The sequence below is a fragment of the Hyperolius riggenbachi genome, chromosome 1, assembly GCF_040937935.1.
Source record: "Hyperolius riggenbachi isolate aHypRig1 chromosome 1, aHypRig1.pri, whole genome shotgun sequence".
NCBI classification, from domain to species: Eukaryota; Metazoa; Chordata; class Amphibia; order Anura; family Hyperoliidae; genus Hyperolius; species Hyperolius riggenbachi.
The window spans coordinates 471418035-471442194 of record NC_090646.1 but is presented as its reverse complement, the minus strand read 5'-3'; the positions used below and the strand labels follow the sequence as shown (position 1 = coordinate 471442194).

Here is a 24160-nt window from a genome sequence, read left to right as displayed (position 1 = left end):
CAGAGGGAGCTGCAGAAAGCCCCAGGTATGTATTAATTTTTGATATCCCCCTGTCTCAGGTATACTTTTTAATTTCTAAGGTATTCGTATTGGTCTCATGATGTCTGTTGGTCCTTTTTTTTGTTTTTTTTTGTTTTGTTTTCCCATTCTCGCCACCTCCAGCTAGTTGTTGGTATTTATCTAGCTAGTTGTTGGTATTTATCTTTGACTTCTATGACTCTAGCGAGTGGTTAGTGTGAAAATCTGTGACTGTGGACAGTGACTCGAACTGTGAGAATTGTCAATTAAAGGTTAAGTAGTAAATGGGGTTCTTTCACTGTATGATGTGTTTGAACAAATGTGATATTGACAGTGTTCCCCGAACTCTGGGGAATATTTCACTGGTGGCACCCACATTTACTAGTTGTTGTAACAAAGACTTTGTTCTGTATTGCCATGTGGAATTATAGGCCACTCTAGCACTAATTCTGAGTAGAAGATAACTGATGACTAGCTGATAATCTAAACCTAGCATAATGCTTGACATACACGGTTAAATTTATGTGCCGGATCGAGCCGCATTGTCCGCCCACGGATATCGAGCGGGGAATCGAGCGCCTTGCTGATCGGACCTGTCGGAAATTATCAATCGAGCCATCAGCAGCTCGATAAGAAAAAAAAATGCCGTGTATGCCCAGCATTAGTCTCTCCCTGACATCTAAATCTAAAGCCTGGTACGCACCATGCAATTTCCCATCCGATAGATGGGGCAAATAGATAATTCCCGACAGGTCCAATCTGATTTCCGATCATTTTTCTGAACGATTTGCATAGAAGTGATAAAATCGATCCGAAAAATGAGCAGAAAGTCTATCGGATCTGTTGGAAATTACGACCTATCTATCTGATGGGAAATTGCATTAGATGCAATTTCCCATCATTAGTGGTTCCCTAAAAATAGATGTAATCTGGCAGCAGCGATTCCCCAAACATACACATAATCTGGCAGCGGCTCCCCAAAATACTTAATCTGACAACAGTGGTTCCCCAAAGATACAGATAATGTGGCAGCAGTTCTCCCAAAAAATGTGCCCCCAGTATAGATAGCCAGGTCTATAGGTATCTCCAGTATAAGTAGCCAGGTCTATAGGTTTCCCCAGTTTAGATAGCCAGGTCTATAGGTTTCCCCAGTTTAGATAGCCAGGTCTATAGGTTTCCCCAGTTTAGATAGCCAGGTCTATAGGTTTCCCCAGTTTAGATAGCCAGGTCTATAGGTTTCCCCAGTTTAGATAGCCAGGTCTATAGGTGTCCCCAGTATAAATAGCCAGGTCTATAGGTGTCCCCAGTATAAATAGCCAGGTCTATAGGTGTCCCCAGTATAAATAGCCAGGTCTATAGGTGTCCCCAGTATAAATAGCCAGGTCTATAGGTGTCCCCAGTATAAATAGCCAGGTCTATAGGTGTCCCCAGAATAGCTAGCCAGGTCTATAGGTGTCCCCAGAATAGCTAGCCAGGTCTATAGGTGTCCCCAGAATAGCTAGCCAGGTCTTTAGGTGTCCCCAGAATAGCTAGCCAGGTCTTTAGGTGTCCCCAGAATAGCTAGCCAGGTCTATAGGTGTCCCCAGAATAGCTAGCCAGGTCTATAGGTAATCCCCCACCCCACCCCGTTTTCACCTTTCTGATCCCTAGTTGTAAACCTAGCCTAACCCCTAATCTTAACCCTCCTAATCACTGGCTCCGGCTCCATTGTCTGGCTATAAAAAGTTGAAGCTGGTGCCCACCAAATTGATCTGCTTCCAGACAAGTCACATGGCATCAAAATTCCCTACCACCGATATATGCTCTGAGCGTCTGCTAATACATGCTGAAGCACAGTGCAGAAACAAAGTGTATACTGGTACAATTCTCAAAATTCACTGTCTATTCAGATGATGCGCATTACATGGCATGTTAGTAACAGTTAAACTATTTTTTAAAGGTATTTGTACGCCGTCTTCGTAAAGCTTATGGGAAACAGGAATGGGATGCAGTAGACAGAATTCGAGAGAACAAGCCTGCATATAAACTGGATCATATCATAAAAGAGCGGTAAGTTATTTTCTTCAGCTCTAAATCAAATATTTGGGAATTAAATTAAGTGGTTTGCATTACAGGTTTTTCGCTGTGGTGTATACTGAATATAGTTTCTGTTCAATGTGCAGGAGGAGTATCCAATCCTTGTATGTTTCATGACACTTGACATAAGATTAAAGATTGCTTATGGTATAAAATTGCACTGTGTTGTGTAAATCTCCAGGCTCAGCTCCTAAAGCTTTGACCCCACTTGTGCCTGGTTTGCTTCGCAGGTGGCTGTGCGTTGCATGTAACATACAAGGCACTTGCATTGCTCTCAGACAAAGTTGCATGCAACCATGTGTTGTGATACTGTACTGAATCACAACGCATGGATGGAAACATCAGACAGTGCAGTCTATGTGTTTCTGGTGTCCTTGCGTGTTGCATACACTGTGTTTAGCTGTAAACGTGATCAGCAATGCACAAGTGGGGACAAGGCTTTAAATACCCAATATTATTTATAATGAGCAACGTTTAAATCTCCACGAATCCATGAAGGGTCACAAACTTGCCTCTAGATGGACAACACGGTTGTGTAGTATATAGCACTCTTGCCTTGCAGTGCTAGCAATCTCAGCCAGGGCACTTTCTGCATGGAGTTTGTAAAGACTGTGTGTGTTTAAAAGCAGGCTGTGAAAATGCTTTGGGGGTGCAGTTCACCACTGTATTGTTGGTTGCCAGGAAGCACACAGTATTTAGCACTCTTGCCTTGCAGTGCTGGGTCTCTGTGCTGGGTTTGAATCACAGCCGGGACAAAATCTACGGGCTGATGCACACCAGAGCGGTTCTGGAGCGTTTTTTTTTTTTTTAAACGCTTGCAGGGGGAAAACCGCTTGGCTAATGAAAGTGAATGGGATGGTGCACACCAGAGCGGTTAGTTTTTTTCCACAAACGCAAACTCTAGGACTGCAGCATTTTTTAGATTTCTGAGGCGTTCCTGCCTCAATGTTAAATTATAGGAAAGTGGAAAACCGCTCTGAAAACGCTAGATCAAAGCGGTTTTCCAGGCGTTTTTGTTACAGAAGCTGTTCAGTAACAGCTTTTACTGTAACAATATTTGTAATCTGCTACACAAAAAACGCTCCAAAAAACAGTAGGCATGTTTAGAAACCGCTCTAAACATCCCTAGAATCGCTCTGAAATCTGCTTCAAAAACCTCTAGCGTTTTGCAGATCTGCTCAAGGTTTTTGGTGTGCACTGGCCTTACATGGCGTTTGTATGTTCTCCCTGTGTCTTTGTGGGTTTTCTCCGGACACTCTAGTTTCCTCCCACATCCCATATTCTATAGGTAGAAAAAAAACAACATATTGTAAAAAAATAATACCTTTTAATGGCTAATAGTTAAATGATGCAAGCTTTCTGGGATCTAGTCCACTTCTTCAGTCTTCAGGCATATTTCCAGATGTAAGCTGAAGTAAAACACTGATGCAGATAAATGGTAAACACGAAGATGACAGTTGTGCTGGTTACTGTTTATCCGTTAGGTGTCAGGTGATCAGCAGGCTGGAGCCAGTGTTGGCTAACACGGTACAGAAACTTTTTTGCTACTCCCACATCCCAAAAACATACAGATAAGTTAATTGGCTTCTCCCTAAATTTCCTCTAGACTATGATACATGCACTACAAGATACATACATAAACATGACTATGGTAAGGACTAGATTGTGAACCCCTATGTGGAACAGTTAGTGATAAGTGACAATATACTCTACAGCGCTGCGCAATATGTCGGCTCTATATAAATGCTAAATAATAATAATCTGCTGTGTATGGGAAATTTATAGCTGCAAACCAAGAATAAAATGTCTTAAGATCCGGAATTAGAATTTGGAATGCATTAATGCCATCTACCGTTTTGTCTTCAAGGTATCCAACCTTTATTGATGCTCTAAGAGATGTAGACGATGCTCTCTCCATGAGCTTTCTCTTCTCCACCTTCCGGAGGACTGGAAAATGCCATGTTCAGACCATACAGCTGTGCCGTAGGCTTTCTGTAGAATTCATGAATTATGTCATTACCTCTCGCTCGCTGCGCAAGGTGAGTTTTGGCCAGCAGAGCTGTTTTGTATTGCAAGGGTCATTTACACATGGTCACTGTTATATAAGTAATTTTGCATTACAACTCTGCAGTTTAGATATGTGTTTGCAGCTGAGTGCTTCAAATATACCACATGCAGCAATACATAGTTTTGTTCTTTACTATGAACCTCTGTGCTGAGCAGATTATTTTCTAAATCGCGAGATTACTTTTCCTTTCTGGATCAGTAAAGATTTACATGTTGCGAGAATTTTACAAACATTACTGTGCATGTGGTCTGCAGGTGTTAAACTAGTGATGGGCTAATGTGGTTCGGAAAGTGACACTAAAAGTGGGGGAAAAAAAAAAACTTATGATAGATTGTATGTGTAGTACAGCCAGTTCATAGAACATTAGTAGCAAAGAAAAGTCTCATATTTTCTTGTATGTATGTATATGTGTGTATGTATGTATGTATGTGTATGTATGTGTGTGTATGTATATGTATGTATATATATATATATATATATATATATATATATATATATATATATATATATATATATATATATATATATATATATATATATATATATATATATATATATATTGCATTGCACTGTCATTTGCAGTTTAGAAACCTACCTTGTATTTTATACTATGAAGCAGAGCTAATGACCCTTTGAACTTTCCTGCAGTAAAACCTGGATCAAACAAGAAACGATGAGGCAGGTTGAGCTAAGTGCTTCAGAAAACAGGACTATAGCAGAGCTCAGAGAAGTGAAGTTTCTTAAAGGACAACTGAAGAGAGAGGTATAGGGAGGCTGCCATGTTTATTTACTTTTAAACAATACCAGTTGCCTGGTAGCCCTGCTGACTCTCTGCCTCTAATACTTTCAGCCATAGACCCTGAACAAGCATGCAGCAGATCAGGTGTTTCTGACATTGTCAGATCTGACAGATTATCTGCATGCTTGTTTCTGGTGTTATTCAGACACTTCTGCAGCCATACAGACCAGCAGGGCTGCCAGGCAACTGCTATTGTTTAAAATGAAATAAACATGGCAGCCTCCATACTCTTCTCACTTCAGTTGCCCTTTCACTCTTCCTGTACTTAAACAATATGAGACTCCTATCTGTGCTACTAATGTTTTATTTCTTAGGGCTGATTCACGCTACGATAGCCTTTCTCAGTGGTTTGTGTTTTTTTTTTTTTTTTTTTTTACTTCTCTTTATTTAGAACAGCAAGGGAGATACAGAAGCCCAGTAAAGGTATCAAAGCAACTGAATTGCAACAGTCAAAGTAACTAATATGCAGATTACATTATAGGTATCCTTATCAGATGTACAAGACATATTCATATAGTTGCAAAGAATGTATCATTTTACAGAAGAATAATTACAACACATAGAATATTATCCGAATATAGACAGGTCCCCCAATAGGATGGGGCATCATAACCGGTCTAGAAGATATTTCCTTGCTGTCATAATCTAATTTAACTATCCATCATGACGTAGACCAGGGCCAAAAACACATGACCTAAAACATAGTATATAATAGTAAACCATAGCAAAAAAAAGTAAAATAAAATAAAGTTCCGCTCTCTCCTCCCCTTGATCCCTCACCCCAGATAAAAGAAGTCTTATTTAATGTGTGGAGTATGTTAATTATACTCCTCTCTCTGATTATATCTCCAGACGACCCAGGTATCCCCCAATTTTGCCTTTCAAGTACCATGAAGTATCTTCAAAAGTTTTCATTAAAGTGACTATTTGATTTCTCGTAAATGAGTGCTCAATAAATGGCTGCCAAGTCTTGAAAAACTTCGGAATTATTTTTGGTTTTATCATTTCCATTCACAACCTCTCAAAGTGAAGGATATGGGTAAGAATTGATCTTAAATCCCCTAAAGAAGGTGCTGTGGGTTCTAGCCATTTCTTCATAACAGCCTTTTTGGCTGCCAAAAGAAAGTGTTCCCATTTTGTGATTGGGGGAGCCATGTCACTAGACGATCTATCCATAGTATGGAACAAAAAGAAAACAGGCTCTACTGTCCTTGCTTTCCGAGAGATCTCCTGGGAAAAAGCTAATGCATCTCTTAATTGCCACAACATGTGGTTCAAATTAGGTGAAGGGTGCCACATTTAGGGCATAAGGCTGACAAGTCTAATCCATTATGGCGATATGGACCTTTAATGGGAATATAAGCCCTAAATACAGTTTTAAGGTACATTTCCCTCCAATCTTCTCCCACCATAGCTGACCTAACTGCTAACCGAGATCTAACATATCTTTAGGGATCTCCATCAATTCTGCCCATTTATAAAGTTGTTGGAAGTAGTTTTTCTTTTTAGGTTGAGTTTCTCTAAGTTGGGTATAAATCCATGATTGGTACTGTTTGTATTTTAGATTGCCTATCAAATTGCTGAAACCTACATGTGATTTAATCACCCCCGTGCCTCCAGATTTCGCCGTTATATAACTTCTCAATTGAGTAAAGTAAAAGGCGTGATTTGTGAGTATTTCTTTGGATGAGAGAGCTTTTTCCCAGGCGAGCACCCTGCCTTCTTGATACAGAAAGTCCCCCACTGAGTGGATTCCCATATTTGCCCACTGTTCATAGGCCCCATGCATGTCACCAGGTGGGAATCCAGGGTTTCCTTTAAGAGGCGTTAAAGCGGTATTGTCACCATAAAAATCTAATTTCAACAGCAACTGGTCTGAGTGTATTAAGTGATAAAGATGCTAATCCTGCATTCAAAACTTGCAAAACTTTTTCTGCTTTTATGGTTTGGAGTTATGACATACTTTAGGAGCACTGGCCCTAATGCCAAACACACACACACACACACCTCTCTCTCTCTCTCTCTCTCTCTCTCTCTCTCTCTCTCTCTCTCTCTCTCTATGTATCTATCTATGTAAATCTATATATGTATATGTGTGTGTATATATATATATATATATATATATCTCCTCCTCCATTTATTTCCCTGCCTTGCTGCTTATCAGAAACTCCCTCTGATTACTTGTGTTTACAAGCAAGGCTGAGGTGAGTCAGTGATTGGATGTGTAAACAAAAAGACAGTGAAGTTGCTAGTATACACCTCAGTGGGAGTGTCTGAAGACTCTGGGAGGAGGGCAGCTAATTAATACGCAAAGAGCAAGAGGAGGGAGGGAGGAAAACAAGAGTCAGGGAGGCTATGATGTCAGCATTAGCTTGGCAAAATGGCCACTGCTTAGAATAGGATTTTCTGCTTTTCCCTTTGTAAAATTCACAGGATTCGTTACATGGATAGCACAATACATCTGTTATGTAAGTAGAAGTAGTATTTATCTACTTATATTTGTGTTTTTTATTTTTAGGTTAGCATGGGTGTCAGTTGTTCTCTAAGGGAGAGAGATAGGCAGAAAGATCAGAATGTTTTCTAACTTCCCTCCATGTTATAAGTGTGTCTCTTATCAAAACATTATTCTTAATCCGTTGAGGCAATTGACACTGAGACGTGTGGAGTGTTCCTAAGAATGAAAATGGGATCAATATCTCATTTTCCAATTTTGTAGGTGTATAAAAAGAGGTATCACCCATCCAATCTCTAATATGTCTAAATAATGCTGAAAGGTTATATGAACGAATGTCCGGGAAATTGAGTCCTAAATGTGAAATGGTTGCTTTTAGTTTTATTAAAGCTATTCTGGGTTTCCCTGACTTCCATAAAAACTTTGGAAAAGCTGATTCCAGTCGAATAACATCTTTATGTTTTAATTGAATAGGTAGTGTCTGAAGTGGTTTGTTATTTTAAAAGATCTTGCTAATGTGATTCTATGTGTGTGTCCTCACTGGAGCAATGTGATTTTGTAAAAATTCCCCATAGCATTGCATTGGCAAGAGCTGTTAAAATCACCAGCACTTAAAAAGCTGTTGCTGTGTGAATCAGCGTTTAGCTGTACTACACAAAAATCATTTGTAGTGCCTGGCAGATCTCCTGCTTATTTTCAGCCACTTTACCCCAATCTATCACCACCTTCTTCAACCTATGTGGCACATCCCTGCTTGAACGGGAGGTGAGGAAATAACACCTGCCCGACTTTGGTTACACCCAGGCCTTGGAGACGCAAGGTATAGGAGCTGAGGCTAAGAAAGCCAGAGTACCACCAGAACAAACAAGACTATGCAGCTGGGTGATATTGGATAGTGCAGGGGTCTCAAACTCGCGGGCCATTTGCGGCCCTCGATACAATATTTTGTGGCCCTCGCTGGCAAAAGCTTCCTTATAGTTAGCTTCAGTGCTCCCAAGTAATCCGCCGCATCCCCGCCGCTCAACGAGGGCTGCGGAGCCCCCAAATCGCCCGGCGGGCAATCCGCCGGCATTTCCTGAAAGGGGCAGGATTCTCATGACCAATGCATGCCAGATTATGCAACCACTTGCATGTAAGAAATCCACAGCTGTCTGGCTGCAGTTCAATTACAGCAAGCCATAGGCGGATTCATGACAACATCCTGAGCTAATCTGAACTGCAGAGTGATTGCAAATAGCAATGACTCTCATTGCAAATGCAATCAAAACCAAGCAACCAAATGCAGGCAGAGAAATCAAAACTGCTTGGTTGCAGCCGACAGGAGGGATCCTAACATCATTATATCAAGTTTATTTTAACTTCAGATTCCTTTTTAAAGCTCGCAGTCAGTTTAAAGAGAGATTCCACTTTTGACTGAGATGAACACACTCCACTCAGGGACTCAGAGCTGAAAATAGTAAAAAAATTTATACATACCTGGGGCTTCCTCCCACCCCATCCGCTCAGATCACTCCCACGCCGCCGTCCTCCGCTGCACACAGCTTCGGGAACCGGGTCCCTTCACTTACGTCAGTAGGCTCCAGTCTACGCAAGAGAAGTGCGCCTTCTACGTATCTCTCTAGCGGTTGCTGGAGAGATACACAAACAGCGCACACTTCCGCGATCGTGTCGCTTTTTACTGCGATTTTTAATTAAAAGGGAATGGGAGCGATTTTTAAAAAGCACTCAGAAAACGCTTATCAATTACAATCGCTCAGAAAAGCGCTTATAGTGTGGCTGAGCCCTAATGTGCTGTCCTTTTAAAAAAAAAAAAAAAAACCCTTAGCTTGCTGCAAATGTAAATGTAAATATATATGTTTAACCTCCCCAGCGGTAAGCCCGAGCTCTGGTCGGGGTAAGGGAATTCAAAACAGAAAAAAAATGGGAGTCCCGCGCGTGATCGGCGCTGCGCAGCAGCACTCCAGCTTCTGTCCCCGGCTATCTGCAGCCTATTCTGGCCGCTGGGATCTCCACATACCCACTCTTATTCCGGGGACCCAATCAGAGCGGTGGTGGTGGCGTGACGTCGGTGGTGGGGGGGGGGGGACTTATTTTTAAAGCCTGGACTTTTGGGGGAGAAGTGAGCCGTATGTACACTCGCCTAAAGGATTATTAGGAACACCTGCTCAATTTCTCATTAATGCAATTATCTAATCAACCAATCACATGGCAGTTGCTTCAATGCATTTAGGGGTGTGATCCTGGTCAAGACAATCTCCTGAACTCCAAACTGAATGTCAGGATGGAAAAAAGGTGCTATAAGCAATTATGAGCGTGGAATGGTTGTTGGTGCCAGATGGGCTGGTTTGAGTATTTCACAATCTGTTCAGTTACTGGGATTTTCATGCACAACCATTTCTAGGGTTTATAAAGAATGGTGTGAAAAGGGAAAAACTGTATGCTGCAGTCCTGTGGGCGAAAATGCCTTGTCGATGCTAGAGGTCAGAGGAGAATGGGCCGATTGATTCAAGCTGATAGAAGAGAAACGTTGACTGAAATAATCACTCGTTGCAACCGAGGTATTTGTGAAGCCACAACACGCACAACCTTGAGGCGGATGGGCTACAACAGCAGAAGACCCCACCGGGTACCACTCATCTCCACTACAAATAGGAAAAAGAGGCTACAATTTGCACAAGCTCACCAAAATTGGTCATTTGAAGACTGTAAAAATGTTGCCTGGTCTGATGAGTCTCGATAGTCAATGGTGTAATGGTGTGGGGGATGTTTTCTTTAATAAGCAAACGCAGGGGGGATTACAGCTGCCCAGAATCCCCCCTCAGACCAGGGTTGCTGCAGTGTCTGGGGACAGGCACAAGTTGAGACACCAGAATATCAGCAGGTATCCTGCAGCTCACAGCACTGCCCCCTTGGGGAACTTAACAGAATTAGGTATGAGCACAGCCCTGTGCCCCTGCTGTGTGAATGCTTCACAATCCCCTTCATTAGCAATGTTGTCTGTCCTCATTATTATCTGTATCCAAACTGCTCCTGATCGATCCCGTTGTCGATTGGGAGCAGGAAATGTCAGATCCCGTCAGTCGGATGGGAAATTGCATAATGTCCTACTATATTATTATACTGTATTGTGTGTGGCTGAAGGAGACCTTTCAGGAATCCTCCCTTGAAAATCCTGGGTTTGCCCCTGTTCTTGGCACACTTTAGGCCCCTTACTGCCAATTGGGCATCGTTTAAATGCCACGGGCTACCTGAGCATTGTTTCTGACCATGTCCATCCCTTCATGACCACCACCTGGCTACTTCCAGCAGGGTAATGCACCATGTCACAAAGCTCAAATAATTTTAAATTGGTTTCTTGAACATGACAATGCGTTCACTGTACTAAAATGGCCCCCACACTCACCAGATCTCAACTCAATAGACCATTTTGGGATGTAATGGAACAGGAGCTTCGTGCCCTGGTTGTGCATCGCACAAATCTCCAACTGCAAGATGCTATCCTATTAATATGGGCCAACATTTCTAAAGAATGCCTTCAGCACCTTGTTGAATCAATGCCACGCAGAATTAAGGCAGTTCAGAAGGCGAAGGGGGGGTCAAACACCGCATTAGTATGGTGTTCCCAATAATCCTTTAGGTGAGTGTATTGTGTAATAAATATATACATTAATTCTTCTGCCTGCACTAATATCTGCCTGGATTTTCACTACTCTCAGCCTGGCTTTTTGTACAGTTTCACAATTTAAGTCTCTGCATACATTTAGTTCAACAAATTTGTGTTCGTCTTTTATTCATATGCAGAAAGTCTACCAGGCTTTTATTCTGGCATATTTTGGTGTGTTATGACTTAAAAAACAATGTACCACTTTTGACTCATAATTCCAGACAGAAATGCACCACCAGGGAGGTTAATCATTAAAAAATCTGAAAAGGCTTGAGCAGCACCGACATATGGTTAAGACAATTTAGAATGAATGGTTGTTTATTACCAACAAACTTGTCTATGCAGGGAGTCACGGTAGCGACAATTAAATCTGCTTCATTTTAATCAGCTGTGCATTATAGTATCCGGAATACTAAGTAATAACATGCTTTTTTGGAGCCTCTCTTGTTGGCCAGCAAAGCAATGTATAGGTGCTTAGTACAAGATTTTGAAATATTTTACATACGCAATTGTACATTTTAAGCACTAGGTGGCGTGGATGGAATACAAAGGTGATTGAAAACGTATTACATAAGCAGTTGAGCACTTTAGACACTAGGTGGCACTGATGGAATACTGTGGAGAGACATGCACTATAATGACCTTTTTGCCAATACTAAGCACACAGAAGCACAATTTACTACTAAGTTACTATTATAACCATTGTTTACCACTTTTTTAAACTGTTTCCACTATATTGTATTGACATTAGCAGATTACCTCTGGATCCTGAATACATTTCATAGTACAATAGGCTTTTAAAATTGAGTTGTTTTCACTAAAGATTGTGTTTCTCTATTAAAGAGACACTGAAGCGAAAAAAAAAAAATATGATATTATGATTTGTGTGTGTAGTACAGCTAAGAAATAAAACCTTAAGATCAGACACATCAGTCTAATTGTTTTTAGTACAGGAAGAGTTAAACTCCATGTGAGAATCCGCTCGGCTGCCTGCGCAGGCAGGCAGCTTTTTGACCACTGTTCAGGTCTGCATTCTGCAGGTCTCTGGAAGAGAGACCTTTTGTCAGTTTTGCAGCTTGCTGCTGAGGAATTTGCATACGTTTGTCATGCAGATTGCCTAGCCACATCCTTTGTAGGCTTGCTCAATATATACCATGTGATATCACAGACCTGTGCTGGTCATAAGGGTTAGTCCTGTGAAACACTCCTGGAGTGTCAGCCTTGCGTATTGTTTGAAGATTAGCCTAGAGTAATTCCTGGGACTGCACTAGGCAGGTTCCCTAGTGCAGTTAGAATTGCATATCTGTTTTGTTTGTCTGTTGCGGTTGTCCTGTCCCAGCGGTGGTCGACAGGAAGTCGTTCTGATCTTTGTTCATGGAGTATAGCTGGAGCAGCGGTTGCTACCAGCTATCTCATCTGATCTGTCTTGTCTGGATCGCACTCGCCTTGCGCTAGTGCTGTGGATCCATCTGATCTCCATCTCTCTTGCTGTACTTGGATCGCACTTGCTCTGGCGGAAAGAGCAGTGGATCCAGCTCGCTCTGTTTCTATACTTGGATCGCACTCGCTCTGGCGGAAAGAGCAGTGGATCGTATCTCTCACTTATTCCTGTTTTCGTGTATCTGTCTTGTCTGCTACGAACGCTTGCTGGAGGCTCGGTGAGGTAACCGTTAAGCAATCGCTCGCGTCCTCTGTTTCATGTTTGTCTGTCGGTTGTTAGTTAGGCGTGCTTGTCTCAGTTGTGCTTAACACGCGGAGACCGCGCATAAACGCGTGCACTGTTGCGAATGAGTGCGGTGTTCGCGTTTAGTTAGCGTTTGTTATTTTCCTTATCTTCTCATTTTATGATTTGCTGTGCCTTTGCTACTCTCGTGCTCTGCCTTGCTGTAGCCTTGTGTCACCTCTGGCAATCGCCTCTCTCGCGATTGCGTTCCTGCTTCATAGCTGCTGTTGTGTGTGCACCGTCGCGGGTTGGCGACTAGATTGGGGCACATACATACATTCTATCCCTGTGCTCATTCTCTTTCGCAATCGCTTCTCTTGCGATTGCATTCTCACTTGGTTTCCTCTGTGTGTCCACCGTCGCAGGTTGGCGGCTAGATTGGTGGACATACATTCCTCATCTGTGCTTATTCGGTCTTGTGTCGCTGTTAGCAATCGCCATCTCTGGCGATTGCCTTCTCACTTTATCTTCATGGTTGTGTGTTCGTCGCAGGGTGGCGACTAGATTGGTGGACACACATACCCTCTGTCGCTTTGATCTCTCTCTTTCAGGGCTATCTTGCCCTGCGTTTCGTCCCTTCGTACAATTCCTGTCTGGCGTCTGTGGCAGGGCAGAGGAGCTGTTCCTCTGCACTCCACAGCTCCACCTGTCGACAGGAATTTCCCTCTACAGGTGTATTGCACCTTTTGCTGGGTTCCCTCAAATTATACGCTTGTGGAGGATTTCCGCAGTGTCAGCGCACGTCTTGTGCGCTGATCACGGAGAGAATTCCACAATCGTTACACTCCAGTTGTTATCTCTATGCAAAAAAGCCATTAAGCTGTACAGACTTTCAAAGTTGTGGAGAGGGCTGTTATCTGACTTTTATTATCTCAACTGTTTTCTTTTCCTCTGCCAGAGGAGAGGTCATTAGTTCAGACTGCTCTGAAAGAATCATTTTGAATGCTGAGTGTTGTGTAATCTGCACATATTAGAGAATGATGCAATGTTAGAAAAAACACGATATACTTGAAAATAAAAATATGAGAATATTTTCTTTGCCGCTAATCTTCTAGTAATTATTCATAGTACACATCCAATTCATTATATCATTTTTTTTTCGCTTCAGTGTCTCTTTAATGCAGATCTAAATGCTGTTCTTAGATTTTACATTAAAGGAGTTCTGCAGAACAAGGTTTCAGTGTGCAATATTTAGAAAATGTTATTTATGAGTAAAGCACCTTAACTGAGAGGGATATGGATGTTATCTTTTAAACAGTACCAGTTGCTTGGCAGTCCTGCTGATCTCTGTCTGCAGTAGTGGCTGAATCACACACCTAAAACAAGCATGCAGCTAATCCAGTCTGACTTCAGTCAGAGCACCTGATCTGCATGCTTGTTAAAGGCCACTAAAAGTATTAGAGACACAGGATCAGCAGGAGGGTCAGGCAACTGGTAATATTTTCAAAGGAAATGTCCATGTCCTTCTCAGTTTAGGTTCCTTTTAAACTCTCGCAATAGCTGTTGCCTGTAGGGATCTATACTCTGCAGATGCATCGCTAGGCTACTAACAAGCAATACGTACGGTTGCTATGGGGTGGGAAGGAGGGACGACTGCTTGAGGGGTGAGATAAGGAGGTGAACAATGCCTTTGTTCATCACTACAGTTTATTGGGGCAGCTGTACACATGCTAAATTCTGCTCTGGGTCAGCCCCCTAAAGCCTGCGTCTGCAGAGTTTAATCTAGTGTGTGTTCAAGGCTTCAGTATGTCTTTTTTGTTTTCAGTTTACAGTGAATGCGCCCTGCTAGGGCATCCATTGGCAGGCAAAGTCTGTGCCTTTCCCAGTGTAATGGCAATGGACCCACTGTGCAATGAAAATGCATGCAGCAGTTCATTGTGCACTGCAATGGATGCATTGCCATTGCCTTGTTTTAGCTCCATATCAGGTAGCAACTGGTGCTCTGACGCAGCACAATGACTGTAAACCAGCCCTTAAAGAGACACTGAAGCGAAAAAAATTATAATATAATGGATTGGTTGTGTAGTACGGATAATTACTAGAACATCGGTAGCAAAGAAAATATTCTCATTTTTATTTTCAGTTATATAGTTTTTTATTTTATAACCTTGCATAATTCTCTAATATTTGCAGTTTACACACTACTCAGCATTCTAAATGATTTTACAGAGCAGGCTAGTGAACTTCTGAACTGTCCTCCTGCAGGAAAAAAAAAACAATACAGTGACACTTGAGAAAATTAGCTTCAGAAGACAGAGCTCTCTGCGACTTTGAAAGTCGTGCAGCTCAGTGGCCCTTTTGCATAGATAACTGGAGTTTAACGCTTCCTGTGCTGGAAACAATATTAGACTTATGTTTCGGCTCTGTTTTGTTTCTTTACTGTACTACACATACAAATCATATCATAATTGTTTTTTTGCTCCAGTGTCTCTTTAAGCCATGGTTACTGGTGACCACCCAAATCCCAAAGTATAGAGTTCTGTGCTCTGAACTAGTGATTTAACTGCAAAAGGCTCACAGAGGAAATTAACCAGTCTTTCATATTTTATGCTTACACTGTGAGCAGTCTTGAAGCTTTTTATGTGGGGCTGTAATTTTTCAAACTTCATCTTCAGTTTTTTTTTGTTTTGTTTTTTGTATGTTTTGTTTTGTTTGGGGGGAGGGGGGTGTTGTCAGTGCAGCTGGCTCTAAATGATTACATCCCAACTCTTGATATATAAAACCTTTATCTTTGCTATAAACGTACAGATAATTTACCATGACTGAGAAAATAGATAAATGGTAACTTCATTGACTGACTGCATGGTATAGCCTTAGCAACATTCTAGGAATACTCAGTTTTTTAAGCTTGTCCTTATAGTAGCTATTTCTGATGATTACACTACAGTATTGATAAGTTGCTTTCATTTGTTTGAAAATATGCCAAGTGTCTCCTGTGGTGGGTAATATCATCTCAGGTGTCCCTCGATTCATATACACCAGTAATTAGGAGTACTCCATAATTGTGTTTAGGAGCTTTTTAAGCTTTCCTTTATGCTTTTAATCGACTAAAAAAATACATAAATCACAGTCAGACTGAAAACCGAATGAAATCAGAATCCCACACTGCTCACTTTCTTTAGAAGTGCTGAAAGGACTTCCGTTTCCGGCGCCTACATGGTCGGACGGCGGTGAACAGGCGCTCCCTGCCAGCCACCCAAAATCGCACATTGCAGCCTCAAATAAACCCGGCGAAACCGCTGACCAGGTACAGACAGGCATCCTCAAGCCAGGGAGAAATCGGATGGACAGTTACCTCACCCGGGCGGCACGCAGGGAGCAAGAGCAGCCAAGATGGCGGCGGGCAAACCCTGCTCGGCCCCTCAACGGCAAGACCAGCCTTCTCCAACACGCACATGGGAGACAGACAGTGTGGAAGAGGAGAGCTTCAGAGGTATGAGGGGAACAGATCTCACGGCTCTGGCTAGAGAGGTTGGGAAGCTAATCGCACCGGATTTACAATCCATAGTAGAGGGAGCAGTGAGGAAGTCTATGGGGCATATTAACAAGCAACTACAGGAGCACAGCAGTAGATTAAAGGAGGCCGAGCGACGTCTACAGCGGGCAGAAGCTGATCTGGAAGACGCAAATATACAACTAGATGAATCACGCAGGCATGATGCAGCATTCTATGACCGGCTAGAGGATCTCGAGAACAGATCACGCCGTAACAATCTACGCATAGTGGGCCCTGCAGAGACCGTTCAGATGGCAGATATTGATGTCTTTTGTGAACTAACCTTGCCTGAAATTGCTGGGGATACCAGGCCCATGCAAAGCGGAAAGAGCGCACCGAGTAGGCCCCGCACAGAGAGAGGGGGATAAAAGGCCACCACGTATGGTCATGTAACGCTATTTGGACTACAAAGATAAACAGAAGCTGCTCATGGCGTTCAAAGCCCGCAAAGAAGCACTGATGCATGAGGACCGGAAAATAATGCTGTTTAACGACTACTCCATTAGCCATTACGAAAAGATGCCAAGCTTTCAACTACGTGTGCTCAGAGCTGGTGACTAAAAATATCGGGTTTGCTCTCTTATACCCTGCCACGCTGCACATAACCTGCAAAAACGGGGAGATCTTCATCTACAAATGCCCTGAAGGCGCCGAGAGATTCCTTCAATGACCGGGCATTGAAGGCAGCCCTAAGCACCATGAAAGTAGCCCAACTAGCCCGCGAGGCCCGGATACCTAAGGTGAGGCTAAACGGCCACGAACGATTAATCTAAAATGGAACCTGACTATGTTGGAAGGATCCCTTTCTATTTTTTCTGTTCACGGTTCAGAGGTTGCTATAGTTTTACTTCTTTAAAAAGTTCAAGTTCATACTTTGGACATGCACTGGCCAAACGGAGACCTTTCTTTGAAGAAAGATGGAGGTGGAGTCTGATCTATGTAGGGAAGAAGTGAAGTCCGAGCGGGTAAGAGACTGGACCATGGGGCTAATATGGATCATCCTTGGGACCCTTAGTAGGCTCCCCCAGCCCAACAATTGGTCTAGCCATGGGATGGGGGGCAAATGGGGGAGGGGCCACTCTGATCGGGAATCATTTAGGTTGCAATTATATTTTGTGCTGTTTTTATCTGTACACATAGCTATAGCAGGTTCCATGTGCTATTGAAATGCTCAGTCATCTGCCATTAAACCATACAAGAGGAGTAACATGACTCTTAAAATAGTAACATGGACCGTAAAAGGTTTACATTCACCAAATAAACGATCGCGGGTCTTACGCCATTTAAAAAAACTAAAGGGGAATATCGCCATGTTACAGGAAACGCACCTAAAAGCAGAGGAATTTACATTTTTGCAGAAAAGTTGGGTGACCTCATTCTTTGCTTCACCAGCTGTAGAAAGAAAGGCGGGAGTCATTACGCTAATCGCTGGTGCTATATAATGTATATGGGCCAAATACAGAAAATAACAAATTCTTAGAGGGTCTTCAATGGCAGCTGTCCAAATACTCCTCACAACCGCTGATAGTAGGAGGAGATTGGAATGTTATGCAATTAAGTGAAGACAGGTCTGGTAGCTCAGGGAATATTTCCTGACAAGAGGGTACCAAAAATACAAATTTGGCACGTTTTTGTGTCACTCTGCAGCTGACAGACACCTGGCGTTATCTACACCCATATGATCAGGAATTTTCATTTTATTCGGCGGCACATGGATCTCTGTCGCGAATAGACTATATTTTTTCAAATGAACCGGTTACCACACGCTTAAAGGGAAGGTTCAGGGAGGGTGGGTAAAAAATAAAAATCAAATTCCACTTACCTGGGGCTTCCTCCAGCCCGTGGCAGGCAGGAGGTGCCCTCGCCGCCGCTCCGCAGGCGCTCTGATGTCACCGGACGTCCTCCGTGCTCTACTGCGCATGCGCAGTAGTTCTGCGCAAGCGCAGTAGAGCCCGGAGGACGTCCGATGACGTCAGAGCGCCGGCGTGGGACGCAGAAGTTCTACTCGTGTAGATGCGGCCGCGATGCTCCTTATCAATTGAGCCGCTGATGCGGCTCGATGGATAAGATCCGACAGGACGGATCTCCGCACCGCCGATTCCCTGCTCGCTCCCCGCGAGGGAACGATGGCAGGGAATCGAGCGGAAGATAAGCGGGGACGAGCGGGCACGAGCAGGGAATCGAATGCGGCAGGGACGCGGCGGGCACGCGGAAGAGGCGATCCAGCGGCTAATCGAGCCGCCGGATCGCAGCCTCATCTACCCATGTAGATGAGGCTTAAGATCAGATACATCAGTCTAATTGTTTCCAGTGCAGGAAGAGTTAAGTAACTCCAGTTGTTATCTCTATGGAAAAAAGCCCCTAAGCTCTACCACTTTCAAAGTTGTGGAGAGGGCTGTTATCTGACTTTTATTATCTCAACTGTTACTAAACAAATTCCTTTTTCTCTGACAGAGGAGAGGTCATTAGTTCACAGACTGCTCTGAAAGAATCATTTTGAATGCTGAGTGTTGTGTAATCTGCACATATTATAGAATGATGCAATGTTAGAAAAAACACTACCTGAAAATAAAAATATGAGAATATTTTCTTTGCTGCTAATCTTCTAGTAATTATTCATAGTACACAACCAATTCATTATATCATATATTTTTTTCGCTTCAGTGTCTCTTTAAGAACGCATAAATGGTTAACATTTAATGAAGTGACTCCGCAATATGATATCCCAAAGTCAGACTTTTTAGCTTATGGGCAAGTTAAATCTTTCGTGGGGGCTCAACTGAGGGAAATATCCACTATAGTTCGCATCCACCCTTTTGACAAATTTCTGAGACCAGAGGGAGGAAAAAAATCATTATCAGCCATACAAAAAGAATTATCAAGTTTAGGGGCACAAAAGTTGGCCATAAGAAATATGTCAAAATGGAGCAAATTCCTCACGATTCCAGATCTAGAGCAGAGAATATTGGATGGTAATAATTGTGTCAGACAGGCAATTGTCAGTGAGAAGTGGAGAGAGTCACATTTACTAATGATCTTTCATGCTAAATATGCATTTAATATTAGATTTCAGTCTCCTAGACGAGGATATATAGATTATTGTCCAAAATGTAAATTAAGCCAGGCTGATATGTTTCATTGCATCTGGAATTGCCCAGTATTACAAAATTATTGGGACAAGGTCTTGGGTTATGCTAATAAAATTGGTAAAACTAAAATACCAAGAGATCCTATGATCTTATTATTCAATTCTATTGCAAAAGAGAATGATGCGGTTAAACTCTCTACACTATTACATGTTATATTTATAGCAGCTAGAAAAGTAATATACAATAGATGGATTTCTCACACCTGTCCGACCGTCTGGGAACTACAGGAGGAGCTAAGACATTTAATGTCATTGGAAAAACTGGATGCTAGCCTCCACAAAGAAAAAGGCACCAAGAAATTTTTTAAGAAGTGGAAACCTTTTAGGCCAGCAAACTGCAAATCAGAATCTGAATCTGATGTAAAAACTGATTAAAAAGCGGAATCTGAATCCGAATCGCGTGCAGTGTGCAAGAGGCCTTATGCTGGACTCTGTTGCACTGTTAAAGGGAAGGTTCAGGCAGCGCTTAAAAAATAAATAAATATCCAAACCCACTTACCTGGGGCTTCCTCCAGCCCGTGGCAGCCAGGCTGTGCCCTCGGCGCCGCTCCGCAGGCTCCCGGTGGTCTCCGGTGGCGAGCCCGAACTAGCCAGGCCGGCTGCCAGGTCGGGCTTCTTCTGCGCTCCACAATGCGTGTCATTGGTGCGCGCTGACATCATCTGACGTCCTCCGGAGTTCTGCGCCTGTCATGACACGCATTGTGGAGCGCAGAAGAAGCCCGACCTGGCAGCCGGCCTGGCCAGGTCGGGCTCGCCACCGGAGACCACCGGGAGCCTGTGGAGCGGCGCCGAGGGCACAGCCTGGCTGCCACGGGCTGGAGGAAGCCCCGGGTAAGTGGATTTGGATATTTATTTTTTTTAAGCGCTGCCTGAACCTTCCCTTTAACAGTTACCTGAAATATTATGGTCAAATGTGGAATAATATGTTTTTGAAATTTAATAAAAACACTGTAACGATTGTGGAATTCTCTCCGTGATCAGCGCACAAGACGTGCGCTGACACTGCGGAAATCCTCCACAAGCGTATAATTTGAGGGAACCCAGCAAAAGGTTCAATGCACCTGTAGAGGGAAATTCCTGTCGGCAGGTGGAGCTGTGGAGTGCAGAGGAACAGCTCCTCTGCCCTGCCACAGACGCCAGACAGGAATTGCACGAAGGGAAGAAACGCAGGGAAAGATAGCCCTGAAAGAGAGAGATCAAAGCGACAGAGGAAATGTGCGTCCACCAATCTAGTCGCCACCCTGCGACAATGAACACACAACCAGGAAGATAAAGTGAGAAGGCAATCGCCAGAGATGGCGATTGCTAACAGCGACACAAGACCGAATAAGCACAGATGAGGAATGTATGTATGTCCACCAATCTAGCCGCCAACCTGCGACGGTGGACACACAACAGAAGAAACCAAGTGAGAACACAATCGCAAGAGAAGCTACTGCGAAAGAGAATGAGCACAGGGACAGAATGTATGTATGTGCCCCAATCTAGTCATCAACCCGCGACGGTGCACATACAACAGCAGATATGAAGTAGGAACGCAATCGCGAGAGAGGCGATTGCCAGAGGTGACACAAGACTACAGCAAGGCAGAGCACGAGAGTAGCAAAGGCACAGCAAATCATACAATGAGGAGATAAGGAAAATAACAACCGCTAACTAAACGCGAACACCGCACTCATTCACAACAGCGAACGCGTTTTCTGCGCGGTCTCCGCTTGATAAGCACAACAGAGACAAGCACGCCTAACTAACCACCGACAGACAAACATGAAACAGAGGACGCGAGCGCTTGCTTAACGGTTACCTCACCGAGCCTCCAGCAAGCGTTTGTAGCAGACAAGACAGATACACGAAAACAGGAATAAGTGATAGATACGATTCACTGCTCTTTCCGCCAGAGCGAGTGCGATCCAGGCAAGACAGATTAGATGAAATAGCTGGTAGCAACCGCTGCTCCATCTATACTCCAAGAACAAAGATCAGAACGACTTCCTGTCGACCACCGCTGGGACAAGACAATTGCAACTGACAAACAAAACAGATATGCAATCCTAACTGCACTAGCGAACCTGCCTAGTGCAGTCCCAGGAATTACTCTAGGCTAATCTTCAAACAATAAGCAAGGCTGACACTCCAGGAGTGTTTCACAGGACAAACCCTTATGACCAACGCAGGTCTGTGATATCACATGGTATTTATAGTACAAACCTCCAGAGGATGTGGCTAGGAAATTTGCATGACCAACGTATGCAAATTCCCCAGCAGCAGCAAGCTGCAAAATTGACAAAAGGTCTCTCTTCCAGAGACCTGCAGAATGCAGACCTGAACAGTGGTCAAAAAGCTGCCTGCCTGCGCAGGCAGCCGAGCGGATCATCACAAACACGTTTAAAAAAAAAGTGTTGAAAGGTCTGTTTAATTCATTTTTATTTTCGGTTGATTTGTTGTGCGGTTTCGCTCCATCTTTTGTTTCTATCGGTTTGTTGCTCTAGTTACTTTATACACATGAAAAGTTCTTCTCAAATACACATTGTTTATACCAATAGTTAAATCAGATCTCATCTGTAACATCTACAGATTGCTATTGTGTTTCGAATTTTTTGGACTTGCATCTTGGCCAGAGCTTCATCTATTGAATGATTGTGCAAAGAAAACTGTACTTAGAATTGTTGTTTGCTAAAAGCAGCGTTCCATGTAAGCTATGACATTTATATGGGCCTCTCCTTCATCGTATATGTGGATTTAGTGCCAGTGCAATGTAACTGCCAATACGTGACTTTTGCATATCTTCCTCATTGATAACTTAAAGAGAACCCGAGGTGGGTTTGAAGAATGTGATCTGCATAGAGGCTGGATCTGCCTATACAGCCCAGCCTCTGTTGGTATCCCAAACCCCCCTAAGGTCCCCCTGCACTCTGCAATCCCTCATAAATCACAGCCGTGCTGTCGACACACAGCTGTGTTTTTCTCTATAGTGTCAGTCTGCTGCTCTCCCCGCCTCTTGCAGAACTCCGGTCCCCGCCTGCCTCCCTTCCCTCCCCGCTGATTAGAGGGAAGGGAAAGGGACAGGGGCCGGAGCTCTGCAGGAGGCGGGGGAGCAGCCAAGAATGACACTACAGATGTAAACACAGGACGCACAGCGCGGCTGTGATCTATGTCTGATTGCAGAGTGCAGGGGGACATTAGCGGGGTTTGGAAAACCAACAGAGGCTGGGCTGTATAGGCAGATCAAGCCTCTGTATGCAGATCATATTCTTCAAACACACCTCGGGTTCTCTTTAACCTCTTTGGCGGTATGGACGAGCTCAACTCGTCCATGACCACCGGAGGGCACCGCTCAGGCCCCGCTGGGCCGATTTTCATAATTTTTTTTTTTTAAACACGCAGCAAGCAATTTGCTTGCTGCGTGTTGGGGACGATCGTCACCGCCGATGCGCCGCTACCCGCCGCGGCCAATCAGCACTAGGATAGCTACATGATTTAAAAAAAAAAAAAAAAAATAGTGCTGCGCATCCACCCTGGCGCAAACAATAGAACTCCAGGGTGGTTTAACCACTTCTGTAACACGCTATTTTTTGCTGATCGGTGCTGCGTGGGCTCTCAAGCCCGCAGCACCGATCAGATAGCAGCCAGGCCGATCAGACTTCCCCCCCCCCCTTTTTTCCCCACTAGGGGGATGTCCTGCTGGGGGGGGGTCTGATCGCCGCCGGCTGCTTGCGCTTGTGGGGGCTCTTCAAAGCCCCCCTCCACAGCGCTTCCTGGCCTCCTTCCCTCCCTCTCCCTCCCCCTGTGAGCGGCGCAGGACGGAGTTCCGTCCTGCGCCTGATGGGATAGGCTTTAGCCTATCAGATGCCGGCGATCCCCGGCCAATCAGAGGCCGGGGATCGCCGATCTCCTCAACGGCGCTGCTGCGCAGCAGCGCCGTATACATGTAAACACCGGGGAAGATCTTCCCCGTGTGTTTACATTTACCCTGCGAGCCGCCGATCGGCTCGCAGGGTGTTCACGGAGACACCCTTCGTGAACTGACATGGAACGGCCGCTCGTATGGAATACACTTCAGGATTCAGGGGCGTACATATACGCACCGAGAATCCTGAAGTGCTTAAAGGACAACAGAAGCAAGAGGCATATGGAGGCTGCCATAATTATTTCCCTGTAAGCAATACCAGTTGCCTGGCAACCCTGCTGACTCTCTGCCTCTTAATACGTTTAACCATACACCCTGAACAAGCATGCAGCAGATCAGAGGTTTCTGACATTATTGTCAGATCTGACAAGATTAGCTGCATGCTTGTTTCTGGTGTGATTCAGACACTACTACAGCCAAATAGATCAGCAGGGCTACCAGGCAACTGGTATTGTTTAACTACCTCAAGACCGCATCACGCCAATTGGCATGAAGTCCTGGGGCTGGCTACTGCAGGAGATCGCATCTTTTGCTTGGGAGGCAGAGCTCCGCCCCGGCTTCAGTCTCCAAACGGCGATCTCCGCTCGTGAGACTGTTAGACGGCAAAACTGCTGTCTTTTTACTAAGTACAGCGCTGCGATCTGCAGCAGCGCTGTACTGGGGACAGCCGTGTGACAAGGCTTTCCCCCTGAGTCACTAGAGAGCGACCGGCTCTCATAGGCAAAAGCCTATGACAGCTGATCGCCAGGATTGGCTGGCTGGAGGGAGGGGTTTGAAAAAAATAAACAGTAAAAAATATTAATAAAATC

The 24160-nt window shown here is 44.0% G+C and overlaps 1 protein-coding gene and 1 long non-coding RNA gene across 2 annotated transcripts in view; one reads left to right on the top strand and one right to left on the bottom strand.

Moving 5' to 3' along the window:
• Positions 1–3527, bottom strand: part of LOC137521407 (uncharacterized) — a 91396-nt gene extending 87869 nt beyond the window's left edge. Inside the window, exon 1 of the long non-coding RNA XR_011022118.1 lies at positions 3419–3527. This is a non-coding gene — a long non-coding RNA (uncharacterized lncRNA). The remainder of the gene's footprint in view (positions 1–3418) is intronic.
• PES1 (pescadillo ribosomal biogenesis factor 1) overlaps positions 1–24160 on the top strand; it is a 94981-nt gene that overhangs the window by 15371 nt on the left and 55450 nt on the right. Inside the window, exons 4-5 of the mRNA XM_068240569.1 lie at positions 1958–2067; positions 3962–4133. Of these exons, the coding sequence (XP_068096670.1) occupies positions 1958–2067; positions 3962–4133 (282 nt within the window). The remainder of the gene's footprint in view (positions 1–1957; positions 2068–3961; positions 4134–24160) is intronic.